This window comes from Seriola lalandi, unplaced genomic scaffold (genome assembly GCF_002814215.2).
Source record: "Seriola lalandi dorsalis isolate HSWRI2012SDOR001 ecotype SW California unplaced genomic scaffold, Sedor1 jcf7180002054881, whole genome shotgun sequence".
Classification (NCBI taxonomy): Eukaryota; Metazoa; Chordata; class Actinopteri; order Carangiformes; family Carangidae; genus Seriola; species Seriola lalandi.
In genome coordinates, this window is record NW_019525434.1 from 191668 (window position 1) to 215414 (window position 23747).

The 23747-nt window shown below is 40.2% G+C and overlaps 2 protein-coding genes across 8 annotated transcripts in view; one reads left to right on the plus strand and one right to left on the minus strand.

Moving 5' to 3' along the window:
• Window positions 1-4665, plus strand: part of LOC111671510 (DIP2 acetate--CoA ligase A) — an 81170-nt gene extending 76505 nt beyond the window's left edge. For all 7 annotated transcript variants that reach the window (XM_087179936.1, XM_087179937.1, XM_087179940.1 and 4 more), the window contains 6 exons: window positions 139-200; window positions 496-553; window positions 676-750; window positions 1748-1922; window positions 2144-2267; window positions 2476-4665. In XM_087179936.1, coding sequence (XP_087036062.1) covers window positions 139-200; window positions 496-553; window positions 676-750; window positions 1748-1922; window positions 2144-2267; window positions 2476-2728 — 747 coding nt within the window. In that variant the 3' untranslated portion in view covers window positions 2729-4665. The remainder of the gene's footprint in view (window positions 1-138; window positions 201-495; window positions 554-675; window positions 751-1747; window positions 1923-2143; window positions 2268-2475) is intronic.
• A 784-nt stretch (window positions 4666-5449) lies between these two features.
• Window positions 5450-23637, minus strand: sacs2 (sacsin molecular chaperone 2). The gene is made up of 8 exons (XM_023428616.2): window positions 23318-23637; window positions 22024-22069; window positions 21361-21448; window positions 21002-21113; window positions 20167-20313; window positions 18622-20053; window positions 17733-17821; window positions 5450-17607 (listed from the first exon to the last, which is right to left on the minus strand). The coding sequence occupies exons 2-8, from the start codon at window positions 22050-22052 to the stop codon at window positions 6656-6658; spliced, it is 12849 nt and encodes a 4282-aa protein (XP_023284384.1). The 5' UTR covers window positions 22053-22069; window positions 23318-23637; the 3' UTR covers window positions 5450-6655.
• Between the last annotated feature and the right edge of the window lie 110 nt (window positions 23638-23747).

The window sequence follows — 23747 nt, forward strand, 5'->3', positions numbered from 1 at the left end:
CCCACCCCCACCCCCTTTGTCAATAGTTGTATCATAAGCAGCTTCCACCTCTCCTCCACCCAGGCAACATGGAGCATTTATTAATGTCAGGGCAGTAGACGTTACATAATTGACTCATGTCATGTTTGTTTTCTCCAGGGTACAGCTGGACCAGACCCCACCACTGTTTACGTGGACATGAGAGCTCTACGACATGATAGGTGGGGGGCACCACTGCAGCACTATCACCACAAGTGTTGTTTTTGTGCAGACAGTCTAACACATTGTCTATTTGTATTACTAGTACTTAATTTTCTAGCATATGAAATAATTGTTGCCATTATTGTCTTTTTCATTTTGATCTGTTTCCCTTTTAATTTCCTTATTTAGAAGTTTACTGGAATACATCTTTTGAACTGAGCAGTATTGTCAACACTTTTTGAAACAAATGTTGAGGAATATAATGAAAATGGAGATAACAAAAAATTTTTGTCCCTTTATTTGCATCTTCTTCAGGGTTCGCCTGGTTGAGAGAGGGTCACCACACAGCTTGCCACTGATGGAGTCTGGAAAGGTACAGCATCATGTAAACCTTCACCAAAATACTGTTAACAACTTTGACGTCATGGTGCAAAGAGGTTTCCCGTCTCTTGTCTCTCTGCTGTTAACTTGACACATGGCTGTCTGTTGTTGTAGATCCTTCCAGGAGTGAAAGTGATCATTGCAAACACAGAGACTAAAGGACCCCTGGGAGACTCCCATCTAGGAGAGGTAAATCATGACGTAATCTGATGAGCTCCTCCACAGTATACGTGTTTCACTGCCACCTGCTCCACCTGCTTGTGATCCACAGTCAGTGTTCACATGAACTTAAGCCATCAGGCTACTGCCAGATTTCCTGATCTCTTCAATTTAATTTAATTGAGAAACCTAATTTCCTTAACTGGGGTAGAAGATTAGAGCAACCTGGTTTCCCCAGCTAGATTTCTCCTAGAGTAAGCCAGTTTATTCTCTATGTATAGACAAAACCAGGATTCTGGTCAGTTTTTACATCCACATTTTTTTTTTTACACATTTTATACAGATGCGCGTCAAAGACGGGATAAAAGAAAAGCCTTTTATCCGTAATAATGCAACCTTTTTTCTGTCTAGATTTGAAATGTGCACAAAATTTCCTTTTAAAAGTGTAGATAAGTCAGTTCTTGATGCAGAATATGTAGTTAGCTGTGCTCTGACTCTAGAGCCAGTCCTCACACTGTGCTTCCAGACCTCCAACAAACACACACACACACACACACACACACACACACACACACACACACACAGAAATCAGAAAACTGCGTATCACTACTACAGTGGACTCATATCTGATTAAATGCCTATTTCAGTACATATACAACACACACATATATATAAAACACAAACAACAGCTGAGATCAGCTTTATTTGTAAATGTAATGAAGACCATTCATTGTATTTATTCTCTTTACTTTATACTGTTTATACACTCACTGGCCACTTAACTAGGTCACCTGCACAATCTAATGCAATCCAATCCAATAAATCTGCCACATAGTCTACTTTTTATGATGCCTATAATATTCAGTTTTATTTGATACTGTGTTGAAATTTTAGTTTTAGCATTTGAGATTATAGTTAATAGTATAGTCTAGTAGATCTGAAGCTTTGACCAGGAGAGTGGTGGATGTGTATGATTGTCTGTGTAACAAGGACTTGACAACTTGTCATTGTTGTGTGTGTGTAATAGATCTGGGTGAGCAGTCCTCACAATGCCACAGGCTACTACACAGTTTATGGGGAGGAGGCGCTGCACGCTGACCACTTCAACACCAAGCTCAGCTTCGGCGACACCCAGACTGTCTGGGCAAGGACGGGCTACCTGGGCTTCCTGCGGCGCACTGAACTGACTGACGCCAGTGGGGGTGAGAATCATCAGTGCTTACTCTGACTTACAGTCACCGCTTTGCTTTTGGTGTATGATGGACTCACTTTTTTTCACCACAGAAAATTAAAGATATTTGTAAAACCTTCTTTTCTCTCTTACATCAATTCAAAACTTGATTTCTTTAATTTATTAGATTTAAATTGACAAATCTGTGACTGTGTGTGTGTGTGTGTGTGTGTGTGTATGTCATTGTCTCAGAGCGCCATGACGCCCTCTATGTGGTGGGCTCCCTTGATGAGACTCTGGAGCTGAGGGGAATGAGGTATCACCCAATTGACATTGAGACCTCTGTTATCCGCTCTCATAAGAGCATAGCTGAATGGTGAGAAATTTACATCAATTATAGATAACTACTTTATTACTGTGAATTATTATTATTATTCATCATGTTGTTTATCCATTTAATATTTGAAATATAGTTGAGCAACATGAATTCTGACTCCTGACATCTTCTACATGTCATTTCCTGCCCTATATCCCCTTCCTGTTTTCCTTCCCTTCATGCATCCACCACCTGCTCCTCCCTCCAGTGCGGTGTTCACTTGGACCAACCTCCTCGTGGTGGTTGTGGAGCTGGAGGGATCGGAGCAGGAGGCCCTGGATCTGGTTGCCCTGGTCACCAACGTAGTCCTGGAGGAGCACTACCTCATCGTAGGGGTGGTGGTGGTGGTCGACCCTGGCGTCATCCCCATCAACTCCCGAGGGGAGAAGCAACGCATGCACCTCAGAGATGGATTCCTTGCCGACCAGCTGGACCCCATATATGTGGCTTACAACATGTGAGGACCCTGCTGCAGGAGGGGTACCCCTCCTTGTGGCTCATCACATTTCAGGAGACGGCAGGACAATAAATATGGAGCTTGGAACGGTCGTTGGCCCCGTGTCAGTATGGCTTGTGTTGAAAGAGAGCGAGCTGCCCTCTTCTGTCAGCTCAGAGGGGAAACACAGTATGAAAGAAATGTGGATACGGAACTTTACAGCAAGATGGAAAGAAATTCCAAGAGATATAAAACTGACACAAACCTCATGTTTGTTTCTCCCTGTGATTTTTGCCTCAACAAATAACATTTTAAAGGGCATTTTGTTTTTGTCAAAGTGAGTTTTGTATGTATGAGAGAACTTTTGACTCCTTAAACCCAGGACACCCGATAGCAGTACAGCAGGTGGTTAAGGTTTAATACTACACTGTGCCATTAACATAATTTACTTTGTCAGTTTCCAAAATATTGAATGTTAGCTCTGTTTGCCATACACTTGTGCCATAGAACAGGACTGACCCCAGTACCCAAAACCCTGTTTCAAACAAGCTGTAACATGTTTCACGTTCACAGAGCCTCCTGTGCCATTACAGGTCATGTGCTTTCATAGAAAAATCCTACCCCACAAGCGTCATCATTACATCTGTGGAGGGCAGCTCTCCAGATTACGGTTGAACCCTGAAGTGAACCAGCTCAGTTCACATCATGTTATTGCATGAACAAAGAAGCACACAGCAGTGGTGTTGGAGAAAGGGGCAGTTAGTGTTATTTGTTGCTCATTCCAGCAGTAGTGCTTTAGTTTGTAGTGTCAGTAACCAAACGCTTAGAAATAATGTTGTGGTTTGACTAAATCTTGTTCTTTTCTCAATCTTAAATGTGTAATGTAGTTATTGTTTTATCTGAACAAAATGCAATATGAGTGATGTGAAAGATGTTGCTTTGAATGACTGCACACAGCAAGTACCAGTCATTCAAAGTCATGATGTAGTGAGGAACGTAATCGTTGCTTACTATTAGCAGCGTGCCAAATGATATGAATTAAGCCTTAAGTGTTTTTCAGACGCCTCTTCCTGTCCCAGCTACTGTTTAACTTAATTTTGTGAAGTTTATGAGCTGTTGGATAGGAAAAGAATATGCAGAAGGAGGATATGTATGGTAAATCCTGCTCTTATTGCACCCAAAGTTTCATCTTTTTGGCTAAGATGAACATACTTGATCCTAACATCAGCCATTACAAAGACACACTTACTCCATAAGTATTTTTAATAATGTCTGTCCCTATCGTCGATTGTGTTGAATGCGTGTTTTATAGCGAAAGACTGGAAGAAACTGTAGTTGGTATGGGTTTGATGCAGAATGTCATAGCCTCATTTCATAAGGATACATAAGGTTGAATGAGAGTTGAAGAAAGTTGTGAGCTGCATGTAATGAATGAAGTGTTGTGACATCATAACATCGCATCTCATTACTTTTAATTTGAAAAGATCACTTCACTGTATGTTGCTTCTTTTTTCTATGTGCACATCCCTTCAGAAACAGGCTCCAGCCTGCTGTAAGTATGTACAGGTTTTGTGTAAATTATTAATAGATGGAGGAGTCGACAGGAAGCATAATACTATGACCGAATCTGATATGTGCGTATGTGAACTTCTCCTTCACAAAAAAAAAGAAATTAAAATGGATTCTCATGTGTGGACATTGAGAAGAGACATGAAAAGCCTTGGAAACATTTTTATAGAGAGAAAGAACAGTGGGAACTGACCACTACCAGGATGAGACAAAGCACACTTTGAGCACAAGGAGAAGACAGTTATGCTCTGGTGACTGCTGAGATGTCACATCCTCCTGAGCAAACTTTTGTTGTTAACATATGGAAAGATACATTTGTCTGATATATGGTTAGTTGTCATTATTTTCATAACATGATTTCTTAATGAATAAAAAAGTGCTTTTAACTTGAAATGTTTGTCTTCAGTGGAAACAGCATCCAGGTGTCCTGTCCAACAACAATATTTTAACTTAATTACAAATTCTTTCTCAAGTACCTAAAGTATTTTTTTTCTGTATGCTACAATCTTAGGTGCCATGAACAAATCAGTTCAGTCTCAGTTCAAACTTCTTGTAAAACCATGCACACCTACAGTACACACGTGTGTTCACTATTTGAATGTTGGCAGAGTTGAATTTGAATTACATTGTGTTAGCGGACTCCATTTACATTTACTTATCTTATAATAAAGGTCACTGAAAATTCTTGACTCTGATTGGCCAGCAGGTGACAGTATAACCAGTGTGACGACGTGGTCTGACTGTGTGGTTGTCCTGACTTGGTGAGTATTAAATAGTTGTAAAAATTGGAACAAGTGTTGATAATTGAACAGCTACTGTAGTTTGTATTACTTTTGTATCTTTATGGTGTATCTTGGTTGTGGGATGCCTCCCTGGAATTCCTGAGTGGGAATTCCCCCTTAGGGTAAGCAGGAGCACCTAGTGCCCCTTCACCAGGGCACTAGGTGTCCCTCCTTCTTTTTGTTTTCTTTTACTGATGTCATATGAGGCTGAAGCCTAATCTTTTATTATCAGCAGTGCTTATATTGCTGAAATATCCCTGAAACAGTTGGGTTGCAACCCAGTGTAAAAAGAAAAAGGACAGAGGAAGTAATAATTCCAAACTCACTGGTTACATTAATACAGTGTCTACCCCTGGCCAAATTTTACGATGGTATTTAAAAACATGAAACTGGAATTGCTGTTTCATCCTTTATTGAACATTATTTTCATGTCTTTTATTTCAAAAGGTAACAGGTAATACAACTTTAACGAAAGAGAATTAAGAATGACAAAGTCTTTTACATTTGCATTTTCATAAACAAAATGTTTACAATATTGGAAGAAAAAAAAAACTGAAAGTTGCCCTTTCATTTATAGTCATACAGTGACAAAATTGCAACAAAAAAAAGTCTTTGATATTTGTATTTTCATACAAAAAATGTACACTGATTAAATTGATTTGAACTGAGTAGTCATAAATGTTTATAATATAGAAAAAAAAGAAGAAGTAAATATATTTGCACATCCATACACATAACAGTATTGGTCCTCAGGGAGTAGTTGTGCTAATAGAACATACATTTGTACTATTATCACATGGGTCCTCATGAGTAGTCATAAATTTTAAAATTGTTAAAAAAAATTAAAAAAAAATCTATATTCACATTTTCATAACAAAGTCATACAGTGAATATATTGATCCTCAGAGAGTACTCATAAATGTTTAAAATATTAGAAAATTACTTAGTAGTCAAAATTGCTAAAAAAAGAAAGAAAAAGTATTCGATATTTGTATTTTTATAGCACAGTTGCACACTGATTATATTGATCCTAACTGAGTAGTCATAAATGTTTATAATACTGAAAAAAGAAAGGAAAAAAAAAATACATACATATAATAATATTGGTCCTCAGTGATAAATGCTAATAGAACATAACATGAATATGTATTAAAAAAATAAATGTTAAAATTAAAAAAAATAAAAAATCATTGATATTCACATTTTCGTAACAAAGTCGTAGAGTAAATATATTGATTCTCAGAGCGCAACTATAAATCATAACAAACCATAACAAAGTTGTACAGTGATTATATTCAGTGATCCTCAGTGAGTAGTTATAAATGTTTACAATGATGCACAAAATGCTTTGATATTTAACTTTTCATAACAATTCATACGTGATAACACTGATCCTCAGTAATGAGTCAAATATAAAACAAACTTGCACAAGTTTCATTTCAAAATTTTCGTAACAGTCATATGATTTGCCTTTAAATGATGCAATTGTTTTGTTTATAGTAATGTTTCAATTTTGTCTCGTTTTTTTTTTTTTTTTTTTTAAACATAAGCAAACCTTAAATTGACTTTTCCAGCATGACATGTCTGCTTGTCTTGAATCCCTAATTCACATATGCCTCTACTGTAGTGAGAAGCTCAGCTGCTTTGTTCAGTGCTTGCATTTCGTTCTCTGATCTGAACTGTCCGTTTGGGATGTGGGGATATGGGTGGCAGTTGGGATACTGAGTCTTTTTGGGATCCACTCCCAGCATCTTCAGAGTTTGCACAATTTGAGGCAGAACGCTCAGTTGAGGGTTGAAGTGGGAAACTTTCAGAGCAAGGGCTGAAATGGAGCTGCTGCTGGGAGGTTGACCGTGTCTTTTATACTCTGCAGCTGTGAGAGACTTTTCCACTGCTTGATGGACTTTAAACAGACACCATTCTGTGCTCCTCCCACCAGTGTCTTTGTAAGCTGCATCGAGATCACAGCGGGCCTGTCTGCACCAGCGCTGGGCCTCCTCTTTGTTCGGCCTTGGAACATTTCCATTATGGGTCCAAAAGTTGTAGGAATGGAAACCTCTAGAGAATCTCTCTCGACCATCTCTGTGACTCCTGGCCTCCTGATTCCACTGCTGGTAGAAGTCTTGGAAGTTTGAGTTTCCCCTTGGACAGGACGAGCCTCCAGTTTTACCTTTGCCTTTGCCTTTCCTGAGCTCATCAATTCTATTCTGCAAGTATTTAAATGCCTCAGTTGCAAGAGACTGGCAGTCAGGATTTTTATCAGGATGCCATCTAAGGTACAGTCGCTTGATGGCTTTTTGCCTCTCCTCCACAGGAAGAGGCCAGATCTCTGCCAAACATTTGTCAATTTCGATTTTAGCTTCGTCAACAGAGGTTGGTGAGGATCTCGTAGATGAGGAACTCGTAGTTGACGATTGGGAAGAATGTGGCACAGCACCTGCTAGTGGCTCCAACTCCATGCAAGAAGCTTCAGCAGATGTGAAAGTTGTCCCTTGAGGTTTTGGCTTCTTTTCTCGTTTAAACTGATATAGATCAAGACAACTGACTTCAATTGGCTCATCTTCTCCAATATCTACTTTGTATCTCCATGAATACTGTCCAGAGTTCCCAGGCAGTTCTTCAACAATAACTGCGTAAATGTACTTGTTGTTAGTGCTGTAGGCAACGTATTCCCCCTCTTCAAAGTTATTGAGGACATTCATGTCTAAGGAATCATGCCATTCCTCTGGTACTTCTGTCCCAGGTGCTGGTGGTTTGAAGAGACTTTCAGTTTCAGCACTGTCATGGATCCCATTGTTAGCTAGAATTTTCTGAACCTCTTCCAGACTGTCGCACATGATAAGTTGTCCAAGGACTGGGAGGTGAATTGATGCAATTATGTTACCTAAAAGATTATTAATCTCCTTTGTCAATGTCATAGTGACCTGTAGCATCACCTTCACGGCCACGTCATCATTGTGTTTTAGGTAAAATATGCAACCTTGTTGATCTCGTTTGACAAAAACATCAGTTTGAGTGGCAGTTTTGTGTAGTGGCTGCTTATCCAGCCAAAGCTTTGTTTCCAGGTTTTTGCAGCAGACAATTTGAATTCTGCCAAAAATCTTCTCGCACATGTCAGAAGCATCTTTTTGTGTTATTTCTCCCTTAGACTGCCCTCTAATGAGACAAATTAGTCCATGTTTGAATGGTACTGAGGACAGATGTTTACCAAACCATCCACTAAATCCACAGTCAGTCTCAAGCTCACAAAGCTGAATTTGTAGTTCCACTACTTTCTCCTCAGTGAAGTGAGACAGCATTTTAGGCTGCAATTTCAGAGGCAGCAATTTGACCAATCGATGATGCTCATAGATGTCACTACCTAAATGACATTCACTTAGTCTTTCAAGCAACAGGAACTTATTCTTCAGCGCTTCTTCTAATCTTTTGGTTTCAAACACTGTGTCATTGCAGAACAGCGTGCATGACGGGTATAATTTACCATCTACTGCAGGAAGATGCAAAGTCTTTACATCATCAAGAAGGGACTGCTTTCCTTGAGCTTTGATTAACCGAAACAACTGCTGAACAGTGCGTTTCACGGTTTTCATTTGGTTTGGGTTTAGTTGTGGTTTATCACAAGAATCAATATAAACTGCTGAGAGAACATTACAATACTGCACCGCAGTAGGCCTCTCCATTACACCAACTTTCTTGAAGAACGGTTTGAAAATGACATCATCCTCAGGAATTTGGTACAAATATGGTCTGAACTCATGGTCATAGGGCACTGAAAGGCACGTGTCATCAGTCCTCACAAGTTCTTTGTCCTTTTCAACCAACACAATAGGAAGACCAGCCAGTGGCTGTCCTTCAAATGCATTTTTTTGCAGGTAGGCATAGGAACATCGGAACACATTTGCACGGGTTTCGATCAATTTGGCAGTTTTACAGGACGACTGACAGATGTTCCTCATGTTGCTGGTTACATGCTTAGTAGGTGGTTGTTCATAAGCACCTGCGACTTTCATCATTTGCAGGAGCTTTTGTGACAGATAAACTGGTACATGTATAATTGGCATTGAAGACCAGATCAAATCTTGATGTTCAGGATTGATTTCCATCAAAGAGCCACTGATTTTAACAGCAGTTCTCTCAGCGGCGAACGGTTGGTGATAGTTGCACAGTTCTTCTCGAATTGGCACAGGAAAAATGAACTTGATTTCAGCAATGCTCTTCAGCAATGTTTGGTCAGAACTCGCTTCATTCAAGGCTTTACTTAAAAGTAATGTTGATTTCTCTTTCAGCTCTTGAAGATGCCCGTTTCCCTTTGCTTCTGATTCTAACTTGCATGCAAAATCTATCATTTCATCTTTTGACACAACATGTTTCATTCCAAGTTCTTTGAGCAGCTCTTTTGGTTGTTTTGTTAATGATAGATTTCCTGCATCACACTCAGCCCAAAATCTCTTAGGCACAAATCTCTCTTCAGACAACATTTTCTTGTACAGCGGAACACTCTCATCAAAGTAGTATGATGCCATCTCCAACCTGTCTTGTGAACTGCGAATAAATTTCACTGTCTTCATTGAGGAGATGATTTGGTCCCTATACTGACAGTAACTGCCATGATATTGCAGTGACAGTAAGAGCTTGAAGCACTGAAGCATTTGCCTTTCTGTGAGACTGTGTACAACAGGCAGAATGAACTTCATGAAATACTCCAAATCAGACAGAATTTTTATGTTCAGTGTTTGAGACAGACTGCAGTTCTCTGGGGTGTTTTTGAGAAAAGTGCTGTTGCAGTTGGACAGGGTGAACAAATCTGGAAATATCCTTGAACATGTGCTGTCGAGGACGAATACCTCTTTTGGCCCATCAATCCTCACTCTTTCACCATGTATTGTTTCAAATAATGGTAAGGACTTCAGCTTTCTCTGATAGTCTTGCTTGACTTTGGCCTTGGATACTCCAGACTGCAGGAAGGTCTGAAGCTCATTCATCTCATCAGGGGAAAGCCGGGAAAATTCTGAGCGGTTAATGTTATAAACCTGGTCCAACACAGAGCGTTTATCATTTATATCCAATAGTTCACAGTTCAGTAGTGAAATTATCTGTCGATCTACATGTATCTCAGAGAAGAATACATTGTCAAGCTTCATAAAACCAAGTTTGAAGAGGGTGCCTGATATGTCCCTTTCTGAAGCGAACTGAATCACGCTTGGCATGTCTTTCATTCTTTGCAGGAACTGCTTGTTCTTTAACCTTGGACACACAACAGGTAAAATGCAGCAGTCACTGAAGAGCTGCTTCACATCACTTAGTGTCAGACCTTGTTTATCATCACTAGATGTTGCAGGTTTAATTTGACTTTTTAAGAATCTCCAAAGTAAATTCAACCACTTCAACATTGTCTCATTTGGTACATGAAGGCCAGTGTGTCGATCAACTTCACAGCTCTGAAGAAGAGTCTGAATTAACGCCTTCAGATATGTTGCTGCACAGGGAACTGTCAGATTTTTGACGAGGTTAAAAGGTTGTAGAACACATATGTATTCTCTGTTGGTCTGATAATCTGCAAATTGGTCATTGTAGCCCAGGAACAGACCCTCATATCCTGATATCCACTTGGGAGATGAGGAGTTAAACACTCTCAAAACTTTATCTCTTGTGAGAAGAAGTGGAAGCCCATTGAGTGCAGTGGAATTGTCCTCTGTGACCTTTTTCATGAGGAAATCTTTTAAGCAGAAACTCAAGAGCTTTGAACATCTTTTTTCATCTCTGATCAGAGTGGCAGTTATGGGCAGAGGTAATTCCTCATCTGTTTGGGTTGGGTCATTGAGAGGTTTTTCTCTCAGGAAAGTCTGCACAGTTGAAGGATTCACACATTTTGCTTCAACACCAGCTGATTTGAAACCTCTCCAAATTTTTACCATTTTAATGGAAAAAGGAACCAATTTCATCCCAAGATCTTCCAAAATGGGATTAATCTCACCATATTCTGACTGTGTCAGGTAGGTTGCCTTTGTTGATTCTGTTTCTCTGATGTCACACCAGTCGAAGGAGTACTCTGTAACCTTAAAACCAGCAGTTATACGTGTTGAGCTCTTCATCACTGGAATCACGTTAAGGCCTCTTTCTTTGATTGATCTGTATACCTCATGTATCATTTCATGCCAACCCTGATCAACATCTTCGGACACATTTGGCCAAAAATGCAAGTACGAGTTGCTGAGGTATGCCTCAATACATGACAGAGAGACTTTTGTTTTTGCCATGTTACACCTGATGTAATGAAGGAGATCTGCATACAGCGGAGCGATGACATTCTGTTTTAATGATTCATTCCACACAGTTTTAGGACTTTGCCCATCTTCTTTCCAAAGGCTTCTCCTGGAAGAATCTACCTCGAAGTTTGCATTGATATGCACTGGCAGTCCTGTTTTCCCTGGCAATGGAAGTGAACAAAAGGCTTCTCCATTAAACTCCATACAGCTCTTTGAGCTCACACGTGCTGCTATTGCTGCTTGGGGAAGTTTGTCTGATAGTGTTTTTTCTCTTCTATCGCTGTTTTTGAATGAGCCAAACTGTTCTGCAATGATCCACTTACTTTGTCTTTTATCTGAGGTTGAAATCACGGTCCCATAAATGGCGTTGTGTGGTATTATTGGTTTGTTGGACTGTAATGCATTTTGTTGAAGTTTTACAAAGGCATCTTTTTGTTCTCTGCTTGTCTGTGGTAGACTTTTCTCAACCGCAAAGATGGTTTTGAGTTCTCCTGAATGGTCGTTGATTTCATGAACTTTTATTTTGCAGATATTTTTCAGAAACAGAATCAGTCCTTCAGGATCTTCAGAGAGGGCAGAGCACAGTTGTTTCATGTCATGGTCAGTGACTGCCTGTTGTGATATTTTAGAGCTGTTTGCCATGGTACCCATCCTGAGAGGTAATCTGAACATGGTGCCATCTTTAAGAGAAAATTTGTCTGGAAGAAAGGATTTGTAGACATCCATGTACATGTTCTTGAAAGTGTCTGCTAGTTTGTAGCCAATGCCAGTAAGTGGTTTGTCTGAATGACTTTCAATAAATTTTTGATTGGGATCAGATATGCACAGTAATTCATCTCCAGTGAGGATTGAAGGGCAATCAGTTACATGGTAAACAGAGTTGAATCCAACTCCGTATTTTCCAGTCTTCCCTGGAGTGTTGTGCTTTCCACCTTCTCCCAGTTGCTGAATGCCAACCAGGTCAGCATTAGAAAACACTTTGTTGTTGAACACACACAGTGCTGGACCCTGAAGATGGTTCCATCTCTTCCCAAATGTTTTTGTTGTGCCATGCTGACGTTTGTCCCAAACAAAATGAATTTCTGTTGCCTCTGCATCATCAGCATTTTGGATCAGCTCTTTAAGGATATCCTTCTTTGATGGATAGGCTGAAATGATGTTTTTAATTCGGACCGTTAGTTGCTCCTGCTGTTTAAACTGAAATGAAGATGGTGAAATGTTCTCAGCAATGTGGTTTTGCAGAGTATGGTGCCTGGTTGTTGTGATTCCAAAGTGGCGAGCCATAACACGTGCAATATTCTCATGGCATAATGTGACACCTGAAGCCACTGGCATCCATGGGCTGTCATTGTAAAACAGCTCACTTGCAGGTTGTAAAACGCCGTGTTCATTGGGTATCAGACAGTCACCTGCTGTTTTCTCTTTCGCCTCGAATATCCCTTTGTTTAAAATCATGAGGCACATTGACAGATCACTCTTTGGCAGGGACTTGTTTCCATGTCGACGGTGCAAGTCCTGCAGCACAGTTAGAAACTGACTGATTGTAAAATTCTTTTCAACACCTACACTTTCCCAGAGCTTCTTGAAACTTGCAAAGGCAGGTGGCAGTACATGGAGATAGGGTTTTGCTTCAAATTGCCCATTTTCAGCCACACAGTCAACATTTATAAATGTACTGCCAACAAGGATGAAAGGGAATGAATTTGCCCTTTGTGAAATGAAAGTGGAATTCCCAGAATATGTAAGCCACTGATCCAAAAACCTATAGCATTCAGGTGCTATTTTGTAAAGCATGACTCTGTCAATGGACTGAGATTGTTTACATGCTTCTTGCAGCTGCTGAAGCACTGTCTCAGGGCTTGGACTGTCCTGAACTCCCAATATTTGTAGGACTGGATCATTGTTGTGTATTTTCAGATTCAGATCCAGCACAGGTTGTGTCATGTTAACGAGTAGGGAGCATGTGTCACTGAAAACATCAGTGGGCCTTCTAAGTGTTACATTTCTTTCCTTTTTTGTATCACCAGGTGAAAATGCTGGGAGAAATTCAGTCATCCTCAGTGTTTCCCAGTGAAGAGAGTCTTCATCATGCATGTGAGCTTTCATAAGTTCAAGAAGGCATTTCAACCGCCCATATGCTTTCTTTCTGTCAGTGCTCCAGGTTTTGGTGATTGTGCCTGCTTTCTCTGTAATGTCTTCCAATGGCAGATGATCGCTTTCCATTCCAAGTTCCCGCAAGCGCTGAATCCTTTTGGTGGAGCAAAAGTCATTTTTGGTACCACCGAGCAAGCGTCCCTCTTCTGGTTCAAAAAGACAGGCCACTTTCCCTGATGGATTCACAAGTTTCTTGATACACTGGAGCTGTCCACCAGTTGTGGGGATACATGGGTAGTGGACCAGTAGATTGTCAATTTCTTTGATTTGAAGGTCAATTGCATGCAACACCAGAGCATCTCTACTCATAGGGTCCATGGTACCAAGGTTGTTAAACACTACTTCTTGGTAAAACTTCACCCAGTTCCATGTTCTGTTCTGTAAAACCTTTTCTAGGCCTGCCTGTCTGAAGCCATTTCTCAGCCACTGTGGAAGAGGAACAACATAGTTGGGTGGTTTTACATATTTCTTGCACACCTGCACTGCAAGGGCACCACTGTCTTTATCCTTTTCAATGCTCTCATGCAGAAATATGGCATTGTTCATTGAGCACCAATGTTCTCCATCACTAAAGAGCTCTGGGCCAATGGGATCCTGAGCAATGGCGGAGTAAAATGCATCCACCAAAGACTTGAAGGTTTCACTCACTTTCTCTCTGTCAGGCCAAAAGGTGTGATAACAGTAAGTTTCCATTTGCTTGTTTTCAGACATTTTCTTTAGTGCCAAGAGTGTGGTAACATATGCTGTCACTACAGGATCCTGAAGAAGAGCTTTGTTCCAGTCATGTTTCACTCCACTCTCCCACAGGCCTTTTCGGTTGCTCGTCACAGCAAATGTTCCATTTACATTGACTGGAAGACCTGTGTGAATGGAAAGAGGAAGGAAACAAAATGCCTGTCCAACAAGATCTGTTTGTAATGGGGCCAGTTTCCCAGTTTCTGGATCATTTTGCAAAGGCACAGCAATCCCCCCAATGGGCAAAGAGAACTTGGCTTGCTTGTTTTCTTGAAGGGCCATTTTCAATGACTTATGTGTTCCAAAGCAATTGTACAGGAGCCAGGACTGGACTTCAGTTACACCAGACTGCTGACTGGTGATTTGGACAATACTGACTGTGCAGCAGTCAATTACCTCTTTGCATTTTACATCAAGTTTCATCAGTAAATTCTCAGCTTGATGCTGCTTTGACACAGTGGTTTCATCTGGAATCCTCATTGTACTTTCAGTGGTTTTGGAGACGGTGAAGACGGTTTCTTTTTCGTCATCTCTTGGTGGCATGGTTACATTGTTTGGGATACTTTGTAGAGATAACGCATTGACGTTCTTTAGAAAAAGCAGGTGAGTTTGCGAATTGTTAGTAAGGTGCTGTTGAAAAGTGATGATATTGTGTTTGTGATACACCTTTGTGCTTATTTCTGACTTGGCAGCCTCTTTTTCAGTTCGGAAAGGTAGTTTGATCAGAGTACCCAGATACGGTTCAGGAGGACTTTGTCTGGTGAAATTACAATCAAAAATGCGTTCATATGGTCCAAACTGACCAGGGAACCAATTGAAAAGTCGCTGCTGAGAGAGATCAAGCTTGATTCCAGGATTTGTTTTGTGTTTGATGTGCTTTTTAAGGTGAGTTACATTTGGATCAAGGATGAGAAGACTGTTGCCACTAAGGATGGAGGGAACATCTGTCACATGATACACAGTATTGAATCCAAGTCCAAACTTTCCAATTTTTTCCACCTTGTTTTCTTTCGAGGCAGCGCCAACTCTGACAATATTTTCCCAGTCCTCAGCTGTGAACTGCTCATCATTAAATGCCCAAAGACAAGGTCCTTGACAAAGGGCCATGTCAGGGTCAATAAGACTTTCAGGGGCATCTGTGTGTACTCTGAAATCCATCAAGAATTTGCAGGTCTTTGCCCCAGCATCTTCTGCATTTTGAATGAGCTCTTTGAAGATGTCACTTTCTTCATCATATTCTTTAAGAATGTTTTTAATCCTCGTTGTTATTGGCTCAGATTGTCCAAACTGTTCTATTCCAACTAACTCTGGACCGAGGATGTAGGTACTGAGAAATCGAATGTCCAACCATTTGGCTGTTGCTTTTGGGATTTCCTCATGTATGACATAAATTTCCTCCTGGCTATACATAAGCTCTTTCAATCCATTTTTGCTTAGGTCACAGAAGACTGCTTTTGACCGTGGTTTCAGCGTGTATTGCTCACCCTCTATAATGACTGGCACCGGGATGTCATTCTGAACTTTAACAGTCTTTTTCTCTTTCCACAGCCAGTTAAGAATTTCTACTGACACTTTTACCTCAGATGAACTTGCAAGTGGCTGCTGCCTTCCTTCAATAGTTTTTTGGATAGAATGAAGAATGTCGACAATTTCTTCATCTGAAAGCAATGTTCTCACACCAAAATCCCTGAGCAACTTACTGAATGACCGAAATTCATTTGGCACCTTCCCAATGTAAGAGCTCAGGTCTAGATTATGTGGATAGTCAAGAACCAGATCCTTTGGTGAAACAAATTGGTTGTGGCACCACAGCCAGCGTGTTTCCCTATTTATCATTGCTGTAAATTCAGAGATGTGCTCTTGCATGTGTTTGTAAATGCTATACAGCTCCCCTTTGAAATGCACATCTGTGTCAGGATCAGCCATTTCCTGCACTTTTGATGTCAAGACTGACAAATTCTCTATCACTTTTTCGGGTGGGGGTCGGCGTTTGAGACCAAGTGTGTTGCTATCTCTGTCACTGAGCTTTCCCACCAGCGGCATCACATGTCCAACAATGTCCTTGAACACAGAATGTCTTATTTCATCTGGGCAGAAGAAACAACTTTCCTGAGATTTGTCATCGCATTGTTTTTTGTCATTACCAGGTTTATCACATGGGACCCATTTTAGCATTTTAAGGCGCTGAAGCTGCTCGTGAGAAAACTTTGACAATAGATTATTAGTATCCAACATTTTCAAGAGCACCTGAGCTCTTTTGAGAGCCTCAGTTTTCGAGTCGACATGCATTTTGTCAATCAGTGTGGCAGCATGCAACAAATGAAAAGGTGACACATCTCCTTCTTTATTTAGCAATCCAAGTTCTGTTAGGCTCTCAAGCATCTGCGATGTGCGAGTGTATAGACATGGGGGGAAGAAGTCTGACTGAAAAATGACTGTAAAAGCTTGAATTCTTGGATCAAAAAAGCTTGAGGCCTTTTTCAGCTCTCCATTCACTTCAATGAAGCTCAAGTCCTTACATCTGCGTTTCAAGGTCTGATTCTGAGGGAAAAGGATATTACCATGCTTTATAATCCAGATCATAATATTCTCAGTGTCTTCTTTGCTGCAAGACCGCTTCTCAATACAGTCAATGAGGAGATTGGCTGCTTCAGCCGTGTGCAAGAGATTGACTTTGAGTAGCTGTAACAGTCTACGATCGACTTCAGTAGCACACTTCACAACTGAATCAGGCATAGGGAACTCCGTTGGTACTGTTAGACCAGAAATTAGAAGCACAGCCTGTTTTGATTGAGCAGCAGCACACGATCCTTTCATGGTTTGAAACAGAGGTAATTGTGAGAGTAAATCTTTCTCACACTTTGAGAGAGAATCCAGGTGAGAGAGATAATCTTTTACTTTTTCTCGTACTGTGTGAGAGGCCATCTTGAGCTTTCCGATGACATGCTGGGAATCTAAATTCACAAAGACTTTCATGACACTCCTTGGAGACGGGCACAGCACATAAGAACCTAGGTCTACATGCTGGAGCCACTCATTTCCTCTCACCACTGTGCCACCAGCGTTGGTCACCAACTGAGCTATTTGATCTGGTAAACTATTCTGCTTGCTTTTCTGGAAAATGAGGGTTGTGTTCTGTTGTAGTTGTGCTAGTGTAACAGCCTGACTGACAGACAGGGGACTGACTGGTATTAATGGTATTCCAGTGAAACGACTTAACTCTTTGAAGTGGGTGTTGAGAAATTTCCAGAATTCTTGGAGCCAGTCTAAAGGTGGATGCTGACTGCTGCTGATGTCCCAGGTAACAAGCCCTTTGGTTTGCTTCCAATCCTGTGGCAAATACTTCCTTGTATATTCAGCCACCTTGTCTACATCAATGTTGATCACCTTGAATAACTCTGAAACAAAGATTTTTGAAAAATGTATGTATAAATATATGTACAGTACATGTAGTGGGAAAACATGCAAATGACAAATGCAAATAACTTTCAGGTCACTGTCTTCTATAAAATGACATTCCTACTTTTTCTGGCCAGTTCTTTCAGGTGGGCAATGCAGGCTTCACTGAGATCATCTGGGATGAAGAGGTGTTTGCAGCATGGCAGCAAGGCTCTGCACAGAGAATACGTTTGTTTATTGATTAATATATACTATATACCATCTATATTCTACATTAATCAGGATTTAATATAGACTGGTGAGAGTAAGTTCAAAATAGGACATTACTGGAGATTAAAAAACAAATCATATCGTTAACATTTCTGAATAAATCAAAGGTTCGATCACAGATTTTGAAACTGGATGTGGGCCCAGAAATAATTAGACCTGAAGGGTGTTCTTCTCTGCAAAAAAAAATTCTGTTAAACCCAATGCATGCTACCTGACCACCAGTTAATGGCAGACAGAAAAATTAGCAACAATCTGGTGAATACAGTGGAGCACAGGTTAGGGGTGTCCAAAATAGAGCTAGAGGGAGAGTGACCATTAAATCACCAGGTGGACATAAACACAACTCCAAATGAATGCTACCACTGTTTGCTAACTTGCTCCTCCAAGTGGCCAAAAAACAAATAAACAATGAATTTGTGTTGATAGTTGAGTTCAAAACTGACCAAATACTAATTGTTCACTTCATAAACGAATACAAAAAACTGCCTCAGTCAAACAAGTCAGCATTATCCATCCAATCATCATCTACTTTTAAAGCTGAGGTTGGGCTGTACAGCCTATAACTGACTTTGAACTTTGGCACACACCACATTGTTTGGTTCACATTTTGATCACCCATCAATAGTGATTGTAGTAATAGTGATTGTTTTACGTGTGTACAAAAGAGAACAACAGGAACAAGAACAGATGACAAATCTGATTTTTTTCAACTAAAATAATAGAGCCAAAAATTAAAGCCCCACCTTGGAAATGCATTGCTGTCAATTAAAGCAGTGTCCTCCTCTCTGTCTGTGAAGGATCTGAAGGAGCCATCATTGAGTGGAAGCAGCTGAAGACCCTTGAGTTCTCCGTATTTTCCATCACTCAAAATGTACTCTAAAAGACAGAGTCTATCATCTTTAGAGATGTTTTGCACAGAGATCCTGCGGAGAATTTCCCTTAGGAAAGTCGGAGTCACGCGTTTTAGGGTGCTGAGGTGTGGATAGGCTTCATTTATGGCTCTTGCAATGCTATCTGGCAGCGTGACAAGATTTTCTCCACAGGAAACCAAAGTCCTTTTAATGGCGGCCAGTATGTCAGGGCTTGTCGGACCATTACAGGGGAACACAGCTTCTGATGGAGTGATAAACTTTCTTTCATCTTTGGCAAGAGACAGGACAGCCATGTTCTGTCTGAATAAGTGACGAAGAACTTCCAGAGCAACGGCATGCCATTTGTCTTTGTGCTGTACCTGAGCAAGATCTGGCCACAGATTGTACACGGAAGCGACAGAGAGAATAGACTGCTGGGCAAGACTGATGGCATCTTGAATGATCTTGAGATACGCCTGTGGGAGCACCTCCTTCATCAGCAGCTCGTTCCACACAGCATGTTCATCATGTTTCTGGTCTTCCTCTTGCCACTTGATGTGTCGTCTGTTGTCTGTGAGACCAAAGCATGCGTTGACATAAACTGGGAGTCCTGTCTTGTTGGATTCATTGTTTGGGAGGGGGAGAAAGCAGCTCAATCTACTCTCACTACAGTCTCTCTTCTCGCTACAAGGGAATGCCAAGTCAACTTGAGGGAAAAAGCTCAACTTTTCTGCGAGTGAATCAAGATTTTCTACATTGCCTTCTTTCATGGTGCATGTTGACACAAGCCACTTTGTTTCTTTGTGGGTGTCTGAGTCGAGGGAAATTACTTTGAACCTTGTCAGACCCTCAATGATTGACATGTCTTCTGACCCCAAAATGACATCTGTGGGGAATGAGGATTTCACCTCAACTCTGGGGTTCACAGTGCCATGTACATCAATATGTATCAATGACACAGAGGTCACATTTTTGAGGAACAGGAGGCTTAAGTCTGCATCTGCAATGAAGCTATCAAACAGCTCAACCACTTTAGCAGAGTCATATAGATTATCTGAAATTTCCGACGGCTCATTGCGCAAAGGGAATCTGAAAATTGTCCCGTCAAATTTCTGATCGTCCATGACAACTTTTGACCACTCTTGTCCGCTTACAAGCGAAACTATATCTCGGAACGGTTGGAATTGATCACGCATGGTCATCAGAGCTTTTTGGTCTTCTGCTTCAGCCAAAGACCACAGAAAACCTGGATTTCTTGCTCCAAATATGTTTTCTTGGGGGTCCAACAAGCCAAGGTGACCTGCACTGAATATGGTCGGCACATCTGTGAATAAAGTGAAAAAGATTTTTGCCGTTAATTTATTACATATGTTCTCTAAAGACTAATTCTTTAACAGCCTATTAAGCGTATGTGTGGTTAATTGTACATAGTTTCACCTGTTGTGTGGTAAACAGAGTTGAAGCCGATTCCAAACCTCCCGACTCTGTTTGGGTCATTGCGCTTGACACTCCTCCCAGCCTCCTGAATTCCTTTCCAGTCTTCATCAGTGAATGTAGCATTGTTGTAGGCATAGAGAGCGGGACCTTTGCAAAAGAAAAAAAAGTTCCAAAAATCATGCTTAAGACATTAGATTAATGCATCCAGGTGTTGTTTCATTATATCCCGCCGGTCTCTCTCTTAACTGCTTATTTTGAAGTCCATCCCAGCATAAACTGAGTGAGGTAAAAATGCTCAGGAGGCTGAAGTTGTAAACATAACGAGCAGAAAGAAAGCAATTCCCGCCAGAGGGTCTCAATATTATAAACTGACTAAAATGGGTGCACTTAAACTTATATTAATATTGGGGTCTAATATTTTAACCATGGTCTACTGTAAATGAAACTTTAGCTTGATAATGCCATCTTATCAAGTGACCATAGAGAACAAAGCTTGTGTTGGGTTGCCATGACTGACTTGACTGTAATAGTCAAGATAACAAATGAGAAATAACATTATGTATACATCCTTTTTCACCAATCACCCTTGATTATGGGTGGAAACCAACATCAAAACAAGCAGAAAATACAAACTCCAAAAAGTAGGGACCAGGGCTGACACTTGAGAACCATACTAGGGAGAACTGGACCATTTTTCTGGAAAACTGACAAGCTGTGTCATCGCGCTACCCCCTATTCGCTCTGTTTATCTTTTTTTTTTATTATTATTTTTAAATGTGTATATATATACAGTATTTCAGTTGAATAATACACTGTGACTGAGCACCCTACACACCTTGGTATTTTCCCAGTTCCTCAGTCCAAAGGCTGTTGCTCCCATAACTTCTCTCATCATGGATGAAAACCACTTTTGTGGCTCGAGCATCATCTGCATTTTGAATCAGCTCCTGTTGACAAATAAAAACCATGAACAGAGCTTAGCAGACCAAAGCTAACACTCAAGGATTCCTATATTCCTCTGTCTCTTATACTAGCAGCCATGCTGGTCACACCAAAATAAATAAACTTCCAAAATCCAGGTATGTATAGGCAAGATCTAAAGAATAATGCATTTAGTGGGTTATATGTATCAATTAGAAAATATGAAATGTCATATATTATAACCAGTATTTGACAAATGAGCACTGTACCAACCTTCAGAATTTGTCCACCATCTGGATATCGACGAAGAATATCTTTCAGGTAGTCAATGAAGGGTGGTGCCGACTGCCCGAAGGACGTTCTAAACAAAGCAGCAGGATTAAATAGTTAAAATTTTAAATTCACACAGGGTGACTCCTCCTGAAGCACTTAGGGTTTGATGAACTTTTCTGGCTTCCTGAAGTGCTTTACCTAAAAACAGATGATGCCTCATATTTCTTTTTTGGCCAGAGAGGAATGAGTCTTCTCCTTAGTCTACTTAGTTATACTAATGATTTAATTTTAAAGAGGCAATGCATGCCAGTTTCCATTGTGAATTCTGATGATTTAAGACTGCTGTGGTGCTCAGTAAGCATGTATAGGCATGTTTATAAAGTAAGATTTAACATTTACAGCAAGAGTCTGCTCTTGGTAAAGTGATTTACATTAGCTCCATCTGCAACAGCAACCAGCAAGGTTTTTCAAAACTACACATATCTAGGTAATAGATAGCCTAGGCCTATAGTCCTGTGGCTGAGGACAACAGGATTTCGATCGTTTCTGAAGAACACCAGTGTTTGTAACTCAAGCATGTTCTTTCATTGCCCTAAAAATGAAAAATAAGAATATGATCTGCCTCTTCCTGTAATGAGTCAGTACATTGCAGGTGAAACTCACCGAGCATTTTTCTTTGTCTTCAGGCTCATCCTTTCTGGGTTGGATGCTGTGAGAGAATCAGAGCGTTGTGAAGAAATGCGCTACCACATCAAACTCAAACATTGGCCATCATTGTGATGTAACACAAAGCTGAAAGTCCTGAGTACTTCAAACAGAACACTTTGTTTATATAAACCACCTCAGTACCATTGAATATTTGTTTTTAAGGCGTTGTTTGTCCACAGTCATAGATTTGAAACAGGTTTATGGTAATACAAATCCTCACCACTCATAAAAATCAAAAAGACACTTTCATAGTTTCATGCACTCTTTCACATCATTACCACAGTCTTTGGTAGTAAATTATTAAGTAAAGTGTGTAAGTAAACCTGTGCCTGCCTGTCCTTTGAATGCTTGGTCCCTAACAGCTTTACAAACCTAAAAAAAAACATATATTATCTGCTTCATTGTCATTAACTTTTAGCAGGAAGTTGAAGATTACAAAGCAAGTTTTCTGCTGCTTCCTGGAACACAAAACCCTGAAACAGGTCTTCCTGGTTTCATATCCAGATCATTTTGATGAGTCATAAGAAACTAGTATTGTACAAGAAACTGGAAACAGTCGTTTGCTTTGGCCTGTGGACTGTTCAAAACTAGCATTAGCTGTGTTTAGGCCTCTCCAGACTGAAAGGCTTAAATCTGTTCAAGTGTCAGCTAAAATGTTGTAGAGTTTTAAGTTGTATGAATCACCTGGTTAATGAAAGCACTTTTTTTTAATCCACAATATACCAGCCTGGCATGCAAGCAGATGCATGGGTCAAATAGTCAACATTAGTTTACTGTAGCCTATCTTTATTTAGGCTTCACTAAGATGACCAGCTACTCTGAAACGGGTGTGGTGTGTCGTTACTATAGCAGTAGAATTGAGTGAGCATACTGTATAAAAAAAAATCTATAAAGCCTCCCTGGGCGGAGATGAGTAATGTTTAACACCATAGACAATATAAATGCAGGAATAAACAAGCAATAGAATAAATGAATTAATTAATAAATACAGAGATGAAGAAGAAAGTATAAGAATAAATAATTAATTATATAAGTATTAATGCAAAAATAAGTTTCTGGAAATGAAATCAAGGAATTTGACTTTTTTTTTTCATTAAATGTCATGCATTAATTTCCACGTCTCTGCCGCATTAATATATGTTCTTATATCTTCTTTTCCACAATATGTCCATAATATTATGCAAACACCCCCATAATGGCCTAAGTAGTGTAAACTTGGTTCATTTTGCATTAGTAAAAAACACAGTACCTCAGTCATGTTAGTCCAAACATCAGTCACATCAGTTCTGCTGTTGTCAAGTTCAAGGAAATAAATGCTAAATCAGTTCTGCTGTATTTAAAGGCTGGCGATGTCCAACCCCTACACGGCACGTCGTTTCTATTCACATTGCTTTTTTTCTTGTCTTTCATTTACCCCTAAAACGAGCTGCTATTTCGTGCGAAACGAAACTCAAGTTGGTAACAAACATGCATTTATTCCGATCATTTCCTCTTCATACCCCGATGAAACGAAACTATTCGAAATTGACAGGAAGTCCATGTCCCTGGAGGAGTTATCAGCACTACAACAAGTTTAACCACGAAAATGTGCAACATAACAATACTCTGTCAGGGATAATTCAGCTTAGTGTGAATGTTGTGTGTTTGTCTTCAGTTTTCTGCCTCTACGTGGAAACATG

Coding starts and splice junctions, on each gene's coding strand:
- sacs2 (XM_023428616.2), bottom strand. CDS start 22,052: ATGAGCCTGAAGACAAAGAAAAATGCTCG. Junction 21,449..22,023: donor AAGACAAAGAAAAATGCTCG/GTGAGTTTCACC, acceptor TGCTTTGTTTAG/AACGTCCTTCGGGCAGTCGG. Junction 17,608..17,732: donor GAAAGAACTGGCCAGAAAAA/GTAGGAATGTCA, acceptor TCTTTGTTTCAG/AGTTATTCAAGGTGATCAAC.